Here is a 19,841-nt window from a genome sequence, read left to right as displayed (position 1 = left end):
TTTCAAGTTTGATGCCCGGAGGCCTAATCATACTCATATAGTTAACAATCGGACAAGGTTTTGTGTTCAAGGTCACCATGATCTTTATCTAAAATCTCTTTGGTTTATATTCGTGCAAAGTTTGATGAAATTGGGATGACCGATCTTTTTTTAAAATTAAACAACAGCCTTTACATATGTGTACACACAAGAATAAAGGTAGAAATTTGGGGGTTTTCTCTTTTATTTATTTCATAGAGACATTGTGTTTAACACTACCTCACAATTGACATATCTGCAATGAATTACATGCACAATTAAATAAAACACTTGATTCGGGCATCATCGAGTTGGATGCGGCAAGTACATGATTACATATAAACATTTCAACAATTCATAATTGACAAATTGAAACATTGCATACACGGACATTGTATATTCTGTAAAAAACAAAAATAATTGATTAATAATGGCTGTACTAACTACTATTTTTTCTTTTCTTTTTTATCTTGTCTGTATTTTTTTTCTCGGTTTCTTTGTTATTCGATCTTTATATTTGTTGCTTGTACTAGAAAATATAGTAAAAACAGTGTCCCAGTCATTCACAAAAACACAAATGGAATAAAAAGTAGGCAAATCATGAACCTTTTGAATAAGTTATTAATATCAATTAATGCCCATTTAAATGATCACAACTGGGACTGCTCTTGATTTACAATAAACGAGTGCCTTATGGAGGGAATATCAACTCTCATCTTGGTTTACTACTTAAATAACTAAGCGGTGTTGTAAGCCTTGATATGCATGTGAATTTTTTTCTGGAAGCATATGTAATAAGGTGCATTTTTCTTAGGATTTTGGACTTCTGATCGAAGTTTTAAGCTTTATTTCTATTAATTCAATAACTAAGCTGAGTTATAGGCCTTGGACAGAATTCTTAAAACTTTTCAAGCCATTTACTAACTTAAGTCACTTTTCTAATTGTAGTATCTCTAGTCAAATGAAAAAAAAACAAAAACGGATTTCCAAAATTATTTTCATTTACCTTATTGAAAAAAGCATTCTTTGATGTTAGTAACATTTATTCATTTGTTTTAATTTGACTATGAAAGTTTTAAGAAATTAACTAAAGCTATGAAATGACTACAATGCTTTTTGAAAACAGCCCCTTGATGTGCATGTGTTTTTTTCCTAGTAGGCTAGTAGCATATGAAACTAAGTTTCCAAAAAAGTTTTCGACTTCTGAGCAATGTTTTTAGTTATTGTATAAAAATTCCTCCTAAATAACTGAAATTTCATACACAGTACATATCAAAAATGTCAATAAACATAAATTAAATATTTCATCACATGAACACAGTGGGTGGAGCAAAAAAGATTACTCTGAAAGACAATGATTTACATGTTCAAAATTGATTAAAAATAAATAATACATGAAAAGTGCATTCAACTAATTTATACTTTCACAAATATTCAATACATGATCTACTGGTAAGATTAATACAAAGGCCTATAAGTTATTAAATATATATTAAAACATACATAATGCCAATTATTATGGGCAACACCTGAATTTAATGCTAAAAATCTGTTTTTAAAAATAATTTAAAAGTATATTTTTTTACACCTTTTTATGCATATATATCGGCACCTTAGTGCAATAACTCAATAACTGCATATGGAAATTGAAGTAGATATTGACTTATTGCAGTAAGGTGACAATATATACATGTACATACATCAAAAGAAAGGTAGTAACTAGTTTTCATAAATAAGCTCATTTATGTAGCCTAACACTAAAATAATACATGCACACATTTCATTCACAATTACACATAACATGTTTTTTTGTGTCTTTTGTCAAATATATAATACAGCATCTATACTCATTCATTCTTCCTTTCAACAAATTAAACATTCCACACACAGACAAGTCTAGCACATTTTGCATTCCACACACAAGAAAGTCTCCCACTCAACACACTGTACAATTATCATATCATTTGGCACATACATTTTCATTCATACTAGCTATATGTTACAACAGGTCACAATCATTTTAACTGAACATTCTCATATACCTAAAATGACTTTGTTACAGTGTAATATACTTTTCTAAGTTATCACCAAGGCCTAAAAAAAATAATTGTTTGGTTAGGGTTACATCATTTTCAAAAATAGGTAGGGTAGGTAGGCTTTTTTTTTTTTTTTTTTATTAGGCTTTATATAAGAATGTCATTTTCATCATTGGAGAATGGTGTTAAAGTTATCTTCTATATAAGCAATTAAGGTTTTAAACTACATATTGAAAAGCAAAAAAAAAAGATTTTTTTTTTTTTAGTTTTTCATTTTTTTTTCAAACTGACTAAAAACGTTAGGGTCGGCGCCTATTCCGTAGGTAGGGTCGGGTAACCCGAACCAAATGTGTTTTTTTTTAGGCCCAATGAGAAATGCAATTGATTTAGAAAATATAGCAACATTGCCTTACAATCAGTGGTCACTGGAAAATTTAGAACATCGTCTGTATATATAATTGTTATTGGTTGACCGACAAATGTTTTCATAAACACATTTTTTTAAATATATAACTGACAAGGTCTGATGGTTCTAGTAAGTTGTGAACCTACAACTCAATATTTTTCTGTCAAAGTCAGATTTATTCTGAATTCAAAATATTAAAGCTAAATTACCTCTTGACTAAACAACATTTTGCCTGTTCTAATTCCCACAGAATCTCTTACATGTAATTGATAAGTGCATTTGAAGTGACCTTGAAAATACCCAAGAATAAGGCTATTTACAGCTAGGCTGCAGGCAAGATCAGTAAATTAAGTCATAATGAGCAGCAGATTAAAAAATAATACGCAAACAACAACCTTTAGAAGAATACACAGGGATTTGTTTCAGCTGTTTCACAGTTGTTATTCGGCTACATTACCAATGCTAAAATGTATTCTTTTTCACTATTCCAGATATAAAAAATCTTTCAGGAAATAAAAGTTGAGTTTGACAAATAAATGACAAAGATGGTGTTTTTTTCTCTCTTGCATGCAGCTTATAAATAGTAATGATTGAATGACCTGACAAAATATCCAGTTGATTTTTACCTTCAATTTTCTAACTTTGATGGGCTATTGTTCAAAGTTTCTAACAGGCACAATCAAACTTGATGGGTTAGGGTCACTTTCCTAAAATAACCACCGAAGAAAGCCTGGACGCTGTCCTCTTGTTGAGAAGTGGTCACTTTGCGAAATCCTCTGCGTCTCCCATAATACTGGTCATCGAGTCTTGGTTCATAATTGAACATTATTGATATGGAAGCACATGTTTTATGTAGATGTTTTTTGATGGACCAGTGGTTACTTTGGAATGCCCTCCTGTAGAATACTGGACACAAGGAGTTTATCCTGCATGGTGTGTTCTAATTCTTTTTCATCCAACTTCAGTGTTACCTGCAAAAAGAATTGATACTATTACAGATACTCAATACAGTGAGTAATTTTACCTATATTTCAATAATAATACAATAGACCATTGCCAGGACAATTTTTACTTCTGCTTTTATTGCCAATATTCAGCTATGTAATGTTTGATGCAAAAATGTACTGGGTTATTTTTCGAACTTGAATACCAAAAATTCCTTTAGTTTTTACCTGATTATTTTCAACATTTCCCCAAGTATTTTATCTATTTTTAAGTTCGGTAACCAGTATAAACATCCAGCATAATCACCTTGTTGAGCCTGGCTTCCTTTGCCTTCTTCATGCCAATGATTCCCCGGGACTCCATCAGGGTGAGAATGCTCTGAAACTCGGACTGGTCCACCGCTGCCATCTGACGGCCCTTGCATACCTTACTGTAAGTCTCGTGCAGCTGAAATACAGATTGACCATGTCACTGAATTGATATAAAGAACTGCTCTTATAGTGTTTGATTGAACAAGTTGCCTTAAAGTGTGAGTGACACGGCTAACTCAAAATTTGGTCAATTTAATATTAAAGGCATTCTGGGTTTGATTCACAGCATTGGCATATGTGAGTTTGGTTTGTGTTTACCAAGTTGGACAAGTGGGCTTTCTCTGGTTCCCCAAACAACACAAGACCATTTTTTCGCGAAAGGTTTTGCAAAATGAAAGTGGATTATTGATATAAATTATTCTTTTGTAAAATCGTTTTGTTTAAACTTATAACTTCAAATGCTTCAAAGCATCTTAATAGTGGTGATGATTGAACCCAACTCTTATTGCAGTGGTCGAAATTTGTACAAGCCCTATACTTATAAAATAATTTCTGGGCTTGCCTAAACTCTGGATTTTATAAAGCAGGGCTTGTCGATTATTCCGGCTTAATTTAACACTTGTGTAAGTATTTAATGTTATTCATTCAAGTCTATTCAGCCAATTGATATTTTGAAAAAAATCCTAGAGTATACCCATTTGACAGAAAATAAAGCGGAAAGCTTGTCATAGTTTAAATTAACAACTCAATTTACAGGACAGTTTTAATCAGGAACCAAGAAAAACTCAATTGCTGTAAATGTTCAAGTAGTTTTCCTTTTTTGTTTAAAAACTGAATAATTTTAACACATCACAAAAACCATACCTTTCCAGCAGGCACTTCTTTCATCTTTCCCTGTTTTAGGAGCAGCAGCAAGCTACACACGGCCAGTTGCTGTTGTAGGGGTATGGTCTCTTGTGGCTTGGCCGCAGCTCCAGAGCCATATACGTCAGACAACACATTGTTGATGTGAGCCACGCTGATCTTCTTAGGCACTTTCTTTCTCGGGGACTGTTTGCTTGGACTGGCTAAACCTGATAAAATTACAATGGGTTATGCATAATTTAGCATTGTTTATGAAAATAAGAAATCAAAAATATTGAAAAACTTTAGTTCCATAACAAAAATGTTTTCCTATTAAATTCAATATATTGTATAGAGCAAATACGTGAAATATGGAACGGCGAATTACTGATCATTTATTGCAAGAACAAAAAGCTTAAGCTTATGGACGCCCAATACCTGTTCACTGCTGAACAGACATTGTCAGCATGTCAAAATGCTGGTACATATTCAACGCTGGTATATTTTTTAAAATAAACTGTTAAAGTAACAAGACTGACAGTGTTGAATGTGGCTATCTTTAGGTAGAAGTAATCTGTCAACAAGAAAAGCAATTACAAATTCAAAACTTATCATGCAAACTACTGTATTTCCAAATGTTACATATTTAAATGAATTTCAAAATAATAATCAACGCCTTAGTTTGTGCACAAATGAAATACAAACCTGAAGCAGTGGGTTGCAGGACTTTCTGTGATCGCACGTCCGTCTCCACCATTTCCACCGCTCTTCGACACACATCAAGGGCTTTACGCATGTCGCCCGCTACTGCAGATATTTTTCGTGCACAGAACTGGATTGCTACCACATCCACAAGGTCACTCTCCAGCTGAAAGACAACAATACAAAATCTGAATATATTGTGTTTCGTGTAAAACAGAACAGATTGTGGTGAATGTTCTTATATTATTAAATGCTTTCTATGTTTAATATAAAGATTATAGATACATTTGCATTGCACTACAGGATGTTTTGAAGAAAATTTTGAAACTTGTTTACTTGTCCAGTGATTAGTTTGTCATTGTGTTTATAGGGGCCTTTAACATGCAAACAAATAAAGAAATTTGAAAAATGTTCTTTTTTATTATTAAAATAAGGTATTTAAACATGGTTTCTAAGGACAAGAAATAAATTGGGGAAAAACAGGTAAATGCTTACCAGGCTTACTCAAATTCTGGATATGATATAATGCACATACTAATGTCGATAACTTACATCTTTAATCCTGTCCTTTAGTATGGCAGAGATCTGGTCCTTCGTGTACGGAGCAAAGTTGAGGAGGCGTGGACGGCAACTGGGGCGGGCTTGTAACCGTGGCAACACTCGATCAGTGAGATCTAGGGCGTTGGCTATACCTGTGTCAAAAAGGAGCCTTAAGATTACTATATATTCAAAAAGAATCACAAGTATTCTAACAAATTTACAAGAGTTTTTGCAAATGTGTTATTTGCCATTAATATGGCTTTCAAATTCAGCAACATCAATGATATAAGCAATAAATTTTAGTCAATACCGCAGTATTTACTGTTTAATTGTTTTCATTTTTTCTAATTATGAAACAAAAACACCACTACACATGAAATCCTTACCAGTTAAGACTGAGGTAGGGACAGCTCACCAGTAAGTATGTGTCTAGACTTTGGGATAGACAGCCAATCAAAGAACAAGTCTAGTATTTGTGTACACCCATTCTAAGATGGTGAACTAGAAACTCACCACCAAATACGAGACTAGATTTTTGGAGAGACCAGTCACCACTTTTCAAAGAGGGTGTATTGGAAACTGAACAATAATTAAGAGGCTAGACTTTGGAGAAACAGATTCAAAGATTGTATAATAAACACTCACCGACAAGTATGAGCCTAGACTTTTTGAGAGATGGCCATTCAAAAATGGTGTATAAGATCTCTTGATTCTTGCTGTCCAGTTGGTCAATCTCATCCAGAACCATAACACTGAAATCATGTAATGATATAGTAAAACAACATCAACCAAAACAAATTCTAACACAGCATTGATGACATCATGAGTACCCACGCACACCATAGCCACACTCCAGAGTGATCACAGGAGTTTTAATGGATGATAATTGTCAATACTGAAAAACACTGAGGGTCTGAACACTAACACTAGTCTGAAGCTAAAAGTTTTTAATCCTGTACTTAAGCACCCAGGGTGATTAATCTCCTACTGTAACAATGAATTCATGCAATCAAAAAAATAATTGACTACTGTCTGATAAAAAATGTGGCTTCAAATAACAATAAATTAGATTACAAAAAGAAAGTTATAAAATTGAAAATTGTACAAAAAAAACAACAAGATTTTCTGGTAAGTAATTCTATCCTTTGAGACAAAAAACGTAATTTTGGCATTGGGAATATACCTGAATATTGGTATTAAAAACACCGTAACTTACATTGATGGTCCATCTGTCGTCAACACTCGCTCAACAGCTCTCAACCTCTCCTTGGCAGTGGGGGCATTCTTGCCCGTTATGTCTGTGTAGAGCTTGCCGTACACAGTGGAAGAATTGTCCAGGGTCATACAGTTCAGGTACACAGTCTTACAGCTGTGGACACTCTGAAATATTAAAATATACCACTGTATAATGTATATTAAAGTGAATAAATCATTAAAATGTGCCGTATGATGTTACTGTTTGGCAGTAAGTGCAAATACTTAGATGAAAATATCTATTTCGTCGAAAATGATAGTCACGAGGAACTACAAATATATAATGTGTGCCTTATTTTCATAAAAAAGCATGTTTATGCAGTTAACAACAAGTAAGATAAAGAGGAACTTCTAAGTGTTTTTGTGTGCATTCATTGCCTTCTGAAGGCTGTTTCCCCTTGATTAACTCGCTTTTTTTTTTTTTTTAAATCATCCTTTCCCAATTTATTTGACACTGTATCCTGTCTGTTAAAGAAGAAAAAGCAATGTTCTTCTAAACACCTAAACACAAAAGCTAAAAAACTTACCATCATTGAAATATAGTATTAACTAACCTTCAACTCATCAATGATGTGCGTTAACACAGCGGTTTTGCCTGTTCCTGGAGCACCGGAGATGTAGAGGCTGCCGCCTGTCTTTTTGCTCATGTGACCCTTCAGGAATGACCGAACCTCTTCTGTCTCTTTGTCTCGACCAATCAAACGCTCCGGTTTTGCAGTGTGAAACATCTGCTTGGCTTTGTGATACGCTGTGCCTGTACAACAAATTATTTCTTTTTTCATAAAATACACTGCAGGAAAAAATCACCAAGTAGATTTTATGAAATGTGATTTCAAAGGAGTTTCTCTTACTCTTAGTCATCTTTGATTATTGTTATTCTAAGTGTTATTATAACATATTTCTGAAAGCAAATAGTTTTGGTGTCAAAGGTTTATTTAACCAGTGACCCAGTATGAATCACATTAAGTTAAAATTAGCCAGTCATAATTTAAAACTATAGCTTACAGTCTGGCTTTCCAAGTTTCATAGAAGGAGACTTCAGTGGACTACTTGGCTGACACAGCGACTTCCTCGGAGACTTGTGTGGACTACTTGTCTGACACAGTGACTTCCTAGGAGACATGTGTGGACTATTAGGCTCAAACAGCAACTTTCTCGGAGACTTGGCAGGTGAGGAGAGAAGCAGCTTTCTCGGAGATTTACATGGTGAAGACAATAATGGTCGTCCCTGTAGAAGAGTCTTCAATGGTGACCTTGTTTCTGGATAATTGGTCATCTGTGATTTGATCGGGGACAAAGGTGTCCTGATTTGTTCTTTTTTTGGCGAAGACAGTTCTGAAATGAAAGGATCAACAATTGCTCTGGCTCTATAGACTAACAATAATCATGCAAAAACATTGTTTAGTTAAGGAAAGTAGGAAGTACACACTCATTTGTTCAGTCATCATAATGAAAATCCACACCATTAAATGATATTGACCTCAACATTTTCGATGTAATGGAAACTCTTTGTTTTAAATAGTAGACTTTAACACTGACAAACGAATAAGTAAATTAAAAAATGTATATAGCACCTTTCTTGATAGCTTCATCCGACAGTTTCGCTGCAGCAAGTTTGGCAGCTAGACTCCCTCTGACTGGAGTTTCATCTCGCCGTTGAGGTGACAGGTTTTCATCCTGATTTTTTATCTTTTTACATGGACTTGGTGTATTGAAAACTGGTTGGTTCTCATCTGTATGTGAAACAACAATTCATTTACTGAAATTTATTGCTGACAAAAAGGACAAGTGTATATTTTAATCACTGATTGAAGTGCGGAGGTTTCGGTAAACTTGATAATTTGTAACATTGAACATTGACATCAGCTTAATAATAGGATATGAATATGGCAAACATTTATTCACTAGCAAAGCATGCAGAGGTCATTCATCAATGACTAATGGTTTAAATTCCTTTCAATTTACAAAAATCAATGATTTATTTCATTTTACTGTACTTATTCATTTTCTAGCTAAATTATTAATATGATACAGTACTCAATATATATATATATATGAAACCATGTATGTTTAAAAACAAGTTACCATCACTGTGCCGTTTTCTTGGAGACATTTCACTTTGTTGAACAGGTGTGTTTTCATCTTTCCTAGTTTTCCTCGCAGATTTCCTTGTTGATCTAGTCTTTGGCACTGATTCATCTTGTGTTTGAGGTACGATTTTCTGCAGTCTCGACGATTTTCTCACTGGGAATTCAAGTTTGCGCTGAACGGCGGTGGACATTGTTGCCTGAAACATATAGTTATTAATAAAACAATCAGCACTTGTTGAATGTCAACAATCAACTGTTTAATAAGAGCGGAAAAAGACGCATACTTAAACACACTCGAACAAGTAAATAAATACAAGGACAATGAAGGATCCGTGATATAAAATAGTCATATAGATAAAATAATACCATACGAATAAAATGCAATCAATTTAGACGTACGTTTAATTGCAGAAATTGGAGAACTCAATCTTTTTTTCACTGCTCCTTTTGTGTCAACTTCTTGATGGTTTCAGTGCTTGGCGCGAACTCGACTTCCGCCAATAGCCGATTGGTCAAAAAAAATTCCGCGAAAGAATTTACCGCAAAGAAAATTAACCAGAAAGAAATAAAAATTGGCTACATTCAACCAGCGATGCAGTCAATACTCTAGCTTTATTTACTAAATTGTTAACGCTTGGAGTGAAATGGCTTGAATACGCCTATTTCTTAAATGTAAATAAGAGATCCACAAAATAACAAGAAGAAGAACTAAAAAATATATTTCTAAAGCCAGAAACAACAGGGAAAAATATTTCTCATAAGTTCTCATTTTTAGGGATGATATCTATACTAAATCACAACAACAACAACAACAACAACAACAACAACAACAACAAAAAGAACCATATTTTTAAATTATTTCCAATGGGGTCCTTACACAGGGGTTCAAGGTGTTTAAAGAGAGGGAAATGTGTGATGCGAAATGAAATGGCTGTGTTCATAGGGTTTGGGTGTTTTGGTAGGATATTTTCACCTGGTAAGTAAGTTATATCACTTTTTATAAATACGCATACCCGGAGGTCACACGTGAAAGCTTCTGTCAGTTCTTTAACCAATGTTTCTATATACCTTAACAAAACAAGTTATTGAATGTATAAGCTGAACGATTGCTTGTTTACAAAGTAAAAACAAAAAAAATGCGTGACATAAAACTATGTTTTTAGTCAAAGAATTCCTTTCTTTTACCTATTTTAGCTATTTTTCATTGAATTTGTGCATATTTTTTTCTTTTCGATGCCTAGTGCACTTAAATGTTTTTAAAAACATCCTTTATGTTGGGCGAGGAAGTTTTATGCTGTTAGCTGTAAGACATGTTAATATTTATAACAAAAATGCAATTTGTTAACCAATAAGAACGTACCGCGTATTTGTTATGCAAATCTACCAACCAGATACACTTGTATACTATTCTAGCAATTAAATTGCTCATGAAATTATTGCTCTTTATATCAAAGAACTCTTGAAAATATCCTTCCAAAACACCCAAATCCCTTCGAACACCGCCATATCCAGAGAGGGGGTCCAACGTGTTTTTGTTTGCTGAATTTTAAGTGAGGAAAATGTGTTATGTGTAATGAAATGGCGGTGTTCGAAGGGATTTTGGTGTTTTAGGAGGATATTTGCACCTTGTAAGTAAGTAAGTGCTCTTGAAGTTATTGCCCTTAATATCAATGTAAAACTCTTGATGTAGCACGAACGTCTTGCAATACAGCAAAAAAATGAATGCAAACGTTATCAGTCTATATTCGTTTAAATGAGGCCCGTATGTGAGATATAAAATTGGTACCTACACTATCCACTCACTATAATACTAGTATACTAACCTATGTCCTTTTTCATTCATAACCTTTTATTCACAGCTCGCTGCTATATGTATCCCGTCAACTATCACAAAACAAGTATGGGGTGGGGAAGGGGAGGTTGGGGGACACCTGTCGCTTACCTCAAATTGTCCAAGTAAACTTTAATGTCAATTACGTACTTTGTTGAGCTGATGTTCTTGTCCGCTTTGTTCGGTTTATTTGCAAACAGTAGATTATATAGGGGACAGTGTGTGATTCACGTCAGGCGGGGTAATAGGCCAGATGGAACCTCCTCCCGAGAAATAAAAATGGCCGAGTTTTGTTCCCTGGAACTTTGCCGCCCGAACGCCTTCAAGCCTCGGGAGGGCACAATCGCTTAACGTTTAAAGTTGAACACAATTATATTTTTTTGAATTTATAATATTTATAATTACTTTGTTTGTCGTTATATGAATGCCCTACGTATGTAACTTTGTTTTGCTACTACCATAGGAGAGAAAGTTACCTTTTTTATATAGGCAACATTATAAACTATCACCATCTCTGACTGACACTGCCGCCTATGGTTGCCGCACTGTTATTTATGTCATAACGGAAATATTATATCATTATATAAAAAGTCACCATCTATGAATGATACTCCCATCTATGGTTTCCACGCTGTATCTTATTTCATTATAGAAATATCATATAATTACATAACACCACCTCTGCCTGATACATGGTTGCTACACTGTAACTAACAGAATGTGTAACAACGCAGTAAATAACTATTTATTTCCTTGTTTATTTACTCGCTATGCTTGTTAATGATCAAGGTCGTTCACTCTATGCTTATTAGATTCGAAATCAGGTTTCACAAGTCCATATATGTCATATTGATCTGAGGATAGTAGCTTTATGGAAAACAGTTGATGAGGGAAAAACATTTATAGTACGTATTTTTTGTGCCGTGAGTGAAAAGGTAGTGTTTATTTTGTCGCTTTTCTGAGATTAAGTTAAATGTTTCATTGTTTATTTTTGCATTGTACACCATGATGTTGAGAAAAAGTGGGTCAGTATTATTTAAAACTAACCTAAATACTTGAATTGCAACGTTTAAGTACAGCATTTCGGGTATGTTAATAGACGTTGGAATTCGTTTATCTTTATTGGAGGTCAAACTATACTAACAGTAGCAAGTATCTATGAATATAATTTTGCATCGTTTCAATAAATAATTTGATAAGGCAATATGCGTTGGACTTTGTTTATCTTTATATGAGGACAAACTTAACCAACAGTAGCTAGTATCTATTAATATAATTTTTGCATCGTTTTAATGCATATTTTGATGCAGCAATAGGCGTTGGACTTTGTTTATCTTTATTTGAGAACAATCTACAGAAGAAGGTATATATGCATAATTATATGCTTATAATTAAATGCCACACAATTTGATCTCAGAAGAAAACAAAAGCGAATGGTTTGAGTGACAATTGGAGATAAAATACATTTGTTTCTCTTAAAAGCATTCAAATCCTTTGCTTTTATTCGAGTTAATTTCATAGTCATTGAAACGATCAAGGCTTTATGCAACAGTCAATTGTAACCACGCCCCCACCCCAGGTCCGGGGAACAGCGGGGACTTTGACTTTCGGTCCAGCCAAGCCCGGGCAAAATCTCCGTCCTGCGGGGACGAACTGCAGGTAAACCCCCGCCAAATGCCCCCGCACCCCAGGGACCATAAATAAGGCCAATTTCCTGTTATATTTCGCGTGAAGACAAAACCACCGCATTCATCCGGCCCACGGCCCATTCCCCCGGCTATTCCCGGTATGCCCCCGGACCTGGGGGGCCGAGGTTACAATGGACTGGTCCATTATGTATGCCAAATCAGTATTTAAAAAAACTATGTTCATTGTGGATGCATTTTCAATGTTCCCACGAAACAAACATTTTATTCTTGGCCTTCTCCCCATATACATGTAGGTTCAAGGATAACAAGTACGGGAGATAACAGAGACAAAGTCTCCAGGATACTTCAATGTGCACTTGATGTGAGATCTCTCTTTTGAGTACGTCTGCACAGTATTTATATGCTTATAGAATTGGATATCCAGACCATTGCATACATTATATTTCCTGCTATGTAAGTTATTTTTAGTTCAGCTTAAATCTATTGTTAAAGGAAAATTAATGTTATTTATGTACGTGTATATGTGTATGTCTATTCAAGTTGCGGTTATTCCATTTATTTATTATCAAACGAACAGATAACATGCATGCTTTTAATGGTGACAGCTTATGTCGTGTCACGCTGTGTCGCTTGCTATATGATATTTTATGAATATTTTTAAATTTATCAATATAACCTAATTACAATGTTGACATACAGCCACATTTGCATTTGTATAGACCAACGGCACAGAAATATAAAATATCAACTTTGCATTTAACACTGCATTGTATATTACAGCACTTACTAGAGTATGCATTTTACAGAACTTGAACACATGGTTTAATAATAGTATTTGGTTAGAACAAATAGGCAAATGTGCATAATTGTTCATTTAATTATTAAACACAGATTGCAACTATAATTTATACATTTGGGCAGCGTATAATGATGGGTGCATAGTAGTTGGAGGATGGGTGAGCGATGCAACAACTTAATGGTACTCTTAGAATAACCTAAAATCATATTGTACCCTGACACATAATTCAGGACTAAAAATGCATAAACATGGACAAACATGCAAATCCCCTGAAACTGTTATATATGTATATTGGATTCCTTAAACCATTGTGGAAGGGTGCCGGTGACAAAGGCTGGCCACTGGTGCTGACAAAACAATCATTAACCGACTGAAGTTTATTAATAATTCATCTATGTAATATTTTATTATACAACAAATCAGATATATCGGATTTTGCATCACCAATGTCATAATGTCATTGTGTCCTTGAATGAAGTTGAGGCTAAACAAAATAATGTCGTGCTTCTGGTTACAGGACCGACCCCAATTATCATTTTTATTTCATGTAATCCATGCGACACTATTATGCTATTTCGCTTAAGTGGTTGAAATTTCCAACCTGGAAAAAGTGGCCACCTTTCTTAAGCAGCCACTTTGACCTTTTCCCAAAGGTGGCCACTTAATACAGGTTTGACGGTATTGTATTACTTCCTTGGCAGCACTGATGTTAGAATGTGTCAGAATGCTAACAAATCAACACAATACAACGTGATACATGTTTATACATTGTAGAAAATAAAATGTTTCTCGAAAATGTTTTTCCTAAGCTATACTTTGCCTGTGAGAATGTTAACAGATCAAGACAATAAAACGTTATATATATTCATATACATACTTTGTACACAATTAAATAATATTCGAAAATGAAATGTTTTCCTAAGCTGTACTTAGCCTGTTGTTTTATGTTAACATGTCACAGTAACCATGGCATTCTCTTTGTTTGGCCTAACGATCGGAAGGGAACAGCATTGATAATGAAGTTATATGTCAACAAGTTGGAGATAAATTACGATCTTAAAGGTCCATGTCGTTTGATTATTTATCACTTATCGAATTGATAGCGCAGTGATATCAATAAGTTGCAGATAATTTTGCGATCTTATAGGTCCATGGTTATTGATTATATAAAACTTTCTGAATTTAGGTTAGAGGTTATATAGGGAGTCCTTTTGTCAGATTCAATCAGAAACCTCGGCCACCGTATTTGTCCATAATCCGGGGCAACATCTTAAGCCGGTTTGAACTCACGTGGAGCTATAATTTTTATTGCCGTTCTAAGATTTATTTTGACGTAAGCTTTTATTGTGACGGGAATGGAATAAAAAAATCATTTTTCGAAAAAAATAAAAGACGATTCTTGAATTTCAGAACTGCTCTTAACATCTCACTATGAGTCAGCACTTCCGTTTTATTCGCCGTTACACCGGGCCGCTGCGGGCTGCAATATTGGACTGGAGCGGAACCACGGCGGACAAGTACGTCCTCGCACCGGCGGTTGTGTTCGCCGACGTCTTCGAGAAACACAAGGTAAAATAAATTGCTATAAATGTTGGCAAACGTTTTGAGTAATTTGCCCACAGATACCATTGCTGAAAAGATTGTCGATAATATTTTTTTATCTTAAAGGCCTAGTTTAAGCCTTTAATAAGTGCCCCCCCCCCCCCATCTGTGTACAGTACAAAACCTCTTTGTATTGTTCTTAATCTACTTGCCTTGATCCCTCTTATCAGATCTGATCTGAGTATCCTGCTATGCAGTTTTGGAGATTTTATTATAGAAATGGACCCTAAATGGCCCTGAGCCAACAAATACACAGGAAATTGGCCACTACTGTGACACCAGTGCATTTAACAGGAGATGCAGCAGGGGATTATCATGCCAAACCTTCCTTAAACTAGGCATTTAAAGTGACTGACACTCGTATTTAAAATCAATACATACACATATGTAAAAAACGTAAATTCTAAGTGAAAAACCTTTAACTATATACTAAATGATGCATCTATGGAAAATTAATTACTGATAATAAGATTTTAACCGTGTATTTAATAGCTGAAAACGCAAAAAATATGAGATGACTGGTGAATGCTAAAAGATTTACAGTTTCGGCCCAAAACGTAGAAACACCGTGTTTTCTGCACCTTTCTTTCAAATTAAACACGCTATAATTGAAAAGAACCATTGTTTTCGATATCTATTCATAATTTTCGCTAACACATGTATTAAATGTGGTACATCTTATTTGGGAGTAAACGTGCATCTTTATCTACTATAAATACGTAATGTATATGGAAACTTCGACTTTCGAACAATTGAACCTTTAAAAATTCTAGCGTACCGTGATTATACTGAGACGTGGTGGTCGAGAACGCAGTCAAAATAAGACTTTAAAAGTCGCGTTTTTACGATTATTTATTTTCAAGTTTAATTAAAAGTTTTGCATAATAGTCGATCCTTTAACGGAACATAGGAACAACCATACCATTTCAATGACGAGGTTAAGACTTATAAGGGTAGCCTTTTCCTACACTCTCAGTCCCGACCTCGCATTGTTAGCATGAGAACAACCCTTTCCGGCCATTTCGATGACGGAGCTTGGGAGTATATAATGTTTTATAATTCAGGTCCCAATCTCTATGAAAGAGGCGCGGCTCCCTATGGGGCTCCGGAAAGACCTCCACATCAAGGAGATCACGGAGATACCGGAAGTGAGGCAGCGATGGAAGGAAGTGTACGGACGGGATCCAAACCAAGGTATATTGCTATTTGTTTGGCTATATTTCGGAGGTGGGACATGGACGTCAGAAGCATTGCCAGGCAGCAGCAACAGCTAGTGTCGATATGGCAAAATTGGTGCTATTAACACGGACGTCTCCAGGATTTGACTTTAGTGGGAGCGTAACATGGGGGCGCAATTCTTAGTGCCCTCGCCCCCCCCCCCCAACGAATTGTCATAAGAAGTTCACTAGAGCAAAATGTGGGTGTTGGCGGGGGGCGCCGAGTGCTTCCGACGCCTGCATCTGATAGAATTAGATTAGTGAGTTCGGTAAAAGCATACGCAATTATACATGGTAAAGTCTTGAATGAACAGTGGCTTTATTAAAACTTCAAAATTTTATTTTTAATACAAATCTACAAATATTAGGGCAAGAATTCAATTATATTCAGTGTATGTCCTACTAAATCCTTTGCATTTCAATTTGTCAATTATGTCTTCATTACTGTCCCCTGCAAGGTGACGTTGACAACATGTTCAAGGACTTTGTGCCCATGCAGCTGGGCTGCCTCCGGAAGTACACTGACCTGATACCGGGAACTGTTGAAGCCGTCAATACCATGAAGAACGAGTTTGGTAAGTGGGCACAACATTCAAAAGGGTGAAAGCGAAAAGGTTTTATCATCTTCTTTATTTAATGCCACTTAGAACCTTTTCGCATTCATCCCTCGAAATGTATTTGATGAATATTCATCCGTTCTTGATGCTAGCCCAATAACTGCACACGTCCAAGAACTCTAATATATAAAACGCGTTCTTCTTATTTGACTATAAAGCAGCCGCTTAAAACTTTATGACCGCGTTCCAAGGCCAATGTTTGTACACCACGTGATAGATTACGTCATATATGCTACGTCGGAAGGCAGCATTTTGGTTGAAATGATATCTTCAAAGAAAGATAACTTCTTTATTTTTTTTCATGAGCTTAATGGAACAAAGGGCAGACTACGCCGCTTAAAGGCGGTAATTCAATCATTTATCGGTAATGCTATTTGATTTTGTTTGTATTTGACATGTGTATTCGCAATCGGAACTCCTCGGCTAGTATCAAGATATGGCTATCTCGAAGCTTGCCGGAGATGGCCGAGTTGTTACGATTGGTGTATTCGGTGTGTATGCGTTTGTGTCTCTAGTCCGTTAGGTTTGAAATGTGGCCAACTGGCTTTGTCCCTGTAGTTTTCAATGTGTTATTAAAAAGGTTAGTATACTCACCAACGCGGAGACACTCCTTGTATTTAAAATGAATACGAGCATATTCGAACATTCCGCAACTGAAGAACAAAACTATTCTTATTCAACAGATGTTTGATAATAATAAATCTGGTAAAAAAGAAAAAAAAAAGGTACGCATAGCATCATCACTCTTGTTTTCCAAAATGGACCAAATGGACAAGATATATGTACATGTAAATTGTTGTTTTGTGTTTTCAGAATAGAAGTGTTTGTTGATCGATGTAACCTTCCACAATGTTTTGTTTCCATTCTAATGCCGTATTATAGGCATGAAGATCGGCAGTTCTACTGGCTTTGTCAGGTCTATGGTGGATATTTTACTAGAAGAGGGTAAAAAGCAGGGATTTCATCCCGACTGCACTGTTGCAGGTAAAGTTTAAGATCACCCCACCACCATCACCACGTAAATGACGCACGTTGGAAGAAAAGAGGCTCTTAAGCGGGTCTTTTATAATACACTGAAACTGTAACGTTAAGACATCGGCGAAAGTGATGGTCTGCTATACGTTGACATTTTTCGAAATTCAGCAATTTGGGTTTAAAATGTAATTTAAATAATAACAAGATACAATACACAAAGCTTTATTTAAAGTTGGGAATATATTAACAAGAAACATTAGCTCAATGAGCTATTTTCCCACATGAATAACAACATGCCTTTTATTTTGGCAAAGACTCGCAAATAGTAGCGTTTTTTTCGCAATGTTCGTCATTTACGTCTGATTCAATACGGCCATACTGCAGCACATTGAATAAAACTGGTTATTTCTTTGGTTTGGTTAAGTTAGCCAAAATGTTTATTGGTTGGTCAATAGTTATCCAATTATATCTATTGCCCAATCAAATTGCTTTTAACTGAAAAATGATTACCCGTGGATAACTTAACCAGTTTTATACAACTGGCTTCTGCAGGTTTTGTCGCACAGTTCCCAATTGTATAACACAATAATTAGTTGTCCGGCCACCGAGTATCTGTAGGCTAGATATGGTTTGTCTTTGGTCGATATACATCTTATTACAATCGGCCACAATTTTCTTTATCAGCCTTTATGGCATCGTCCACTACAGAGAACCACTTAAGAAATTGTTAAAAAAAATAAAATAGTATGTAAGTGTTGTACATGTATGTGTATTAAAAATGTATATGTTTGTTCACAGGCGACGAGGTTGTGAACGGAGCACGTCCGAAACCATTCATGGTTTATCGTAACCTTGACTTGTTGGATGTTGCGACCATACAGTCAGTAGTTAAAGTAAGAATTTTTAAACATTTTGCGTAATGATAATTTACACTTGAATTATAAAGGTAAAAAATGAACATAACAAAATACGTTGTCAGGAACGATACGACACGCAAGCAACCGTAGAACTCCGTTGAATACTTTGGACAAATTGACTGCAGAGACCTCATACTAATGTATATGCTTTCAATCGTAGCAACTCGGTGTTCCGATTGGAATGCTTTATGAGGTGAAGTACGGAAACAGCAGAGAAGTTACTTTTGAATATGAATATTTATGCTTTACGAAGTTGTGCATGCCTTTCCGGTATTTTCTGTAGAGTGATCGGAATAATAAAGCGTGGGTTGCGACGATAAATAGTGAAGCATTCGGAACACCTCAGCCAATTTCCAACGTTGTTTTCGATGGAAAAATGGCCGAGGAGTTTCGAATATATGTCAAGGTAACATATATATGTATGTTCCAAGAACTTCCAACCTTACTATAGATTTTTTTTGGTTAAAGTCCGTATATTGAAATTGAAACTATATGTTATATTGTTTTAGGTTGATGACACTGTAAGTGGTATCGGCGAAGCACTAAACGCTGGTTGTTGGGGAGTAGGCGTGGCCAGATATTCAAATTACATGGATATTAACACGTTAGACCAAGAGAGCCAACTGAGTGAAGCTGAAATCCAAACGAGGCTCGAGCATTCACGTGACTTGTTACGTAAAGCAGGTGCGCACTACGTCGTCGATTCGATTAAAGACCTACCGGAAGTGTGTGCAGACATTAACACCAGATTAGCACGCGGAGAATCACCTTGAAAACAGAAACATTTTAGATTTAATTCATTATTCAATCAAGAATCACGCTGCCTCATATTGAGCGTTCTGCTTTAATAAATTTAATCTATTCCAATGCTTGCTTAATGATGTTAGTCCGTTTTTATTCGCGTTCTCGTTGGTGGACCCTCGAATTTGGAAATGCCACTCTCGTAAACTCACCAGTCAGTCCTTGTCGATTCAGAAGAGCACCGAAAACAGATTCGTTTTCCTGTTGTCCTGGGGGCTGTATGACTTTTTACCATCGAAAAGACGGTTGTAAAAGGTGTTATAGTAGTTCAGTTCAATCATGGTGCTT

At 35.5% G+C, this 19,841-nt stretch overlaps 2 protein-coding genes across 6 annotated transcripts; one reads left to right on the top strand and one right to left on the bottom strand.

The window, feature by feature from the left end:
* Window positions 1–218: 218 nt before the first annotated feature.
* On the bottom strand, window positions 219–9,642 carry LOC128242446 (cell division control protein 6 homolog). Its single transcript, XM_052959599.1, has 12 exons — window positions 9,545–9,642; window positions 9,141–9,342; window positions 8,630–8,788; window positions 8,061–8,390; window positions 7,610–7,809; window positions 7,018–7,181; window positions 6,447–6,553; window positions 5,814–5,953; window positions 5,265–5,427; window positions 4,581–4,789; window positions 3,712–3,852; window positions 219–3,431 (listed from the first exon to the last, which is right to left on the bottom strand). The coding sequence occupies exons 2-12, from the start codon at window positions 9,334–9,336 to the stop codon at window positions 3,339–3,341; spliced, it is 1,902 nt and encodes a 633-aa protein (XP_052815559.1). The 5' UTR covers window positions 9,337–9,342; window positions 9,545–9,642; the 3' UTR covers window positions 219–3,338.
* A 2,112-nt stretch (window positions 9,643–11,754) lies between these two features.
* On the top strand, window positions 11,755–19,619 carry LOC128242624 (phosphonoacetaldehyde hydrolase-like). Of its 5 annotated transcripts, none has more exons than XM_052959846.1 (8): window positions 11,778–11,881; window positions 12,919–13,004; window positions 14,835–14,993; window positions 16,091–16,220; window positions 16,702–16,818; window positions 17,743–17,844; window positions 18,634–18,728; window positions 19,262–19,619. In XM_052959846.1, exons 3-8 carry the CDS (start codon window positions 14,856–14,858, stop codon window positions 19,523–19,525), a joined length of 846 nt encoding a protein of 281 aa, XP_052815806.1. In that variant the 5' UTR covers window positions 11,778–11,881; window positions 12,919–13,004; window positions 14,835–14,855; the 3' UTR covers window positions 19,526–19,619. The 5 variants fall into 5 exon arrangements, with proteins under 5 accessions (XP_052815804.1, XP_052815806.1, XP_052815803.1 ...); XM_052959843.1 differs by having other exon boundaries at window positions 12,919–13,078; XM_052959847.1 differs by lacking the exon at window positions 11,778–11,881 and adding an exon at window positions 11,884–11,911.
* The last annotated feature ends 222 nt before the right edge of the window (window positions 19,620–19,841 follow it).

Source organism: Mya arenaria, chromosome 8 (genome assembly GCF_026914265.1).
Source record: "Mya arenaria isolate MELC-2E11 chromosome 8, ASM2691426v1".
In the NCBI taxonomy this organism is placed as follows: Eukaryota; Metazoa; Mollusca; class Bivalvia; order Myida; family Myidae; genus Mya; species Mya arenaria.
Note: the sequence above shows the minus strand (reverse complement) of the source record. Positions and strands in the feature narration are given on the sequence as shown.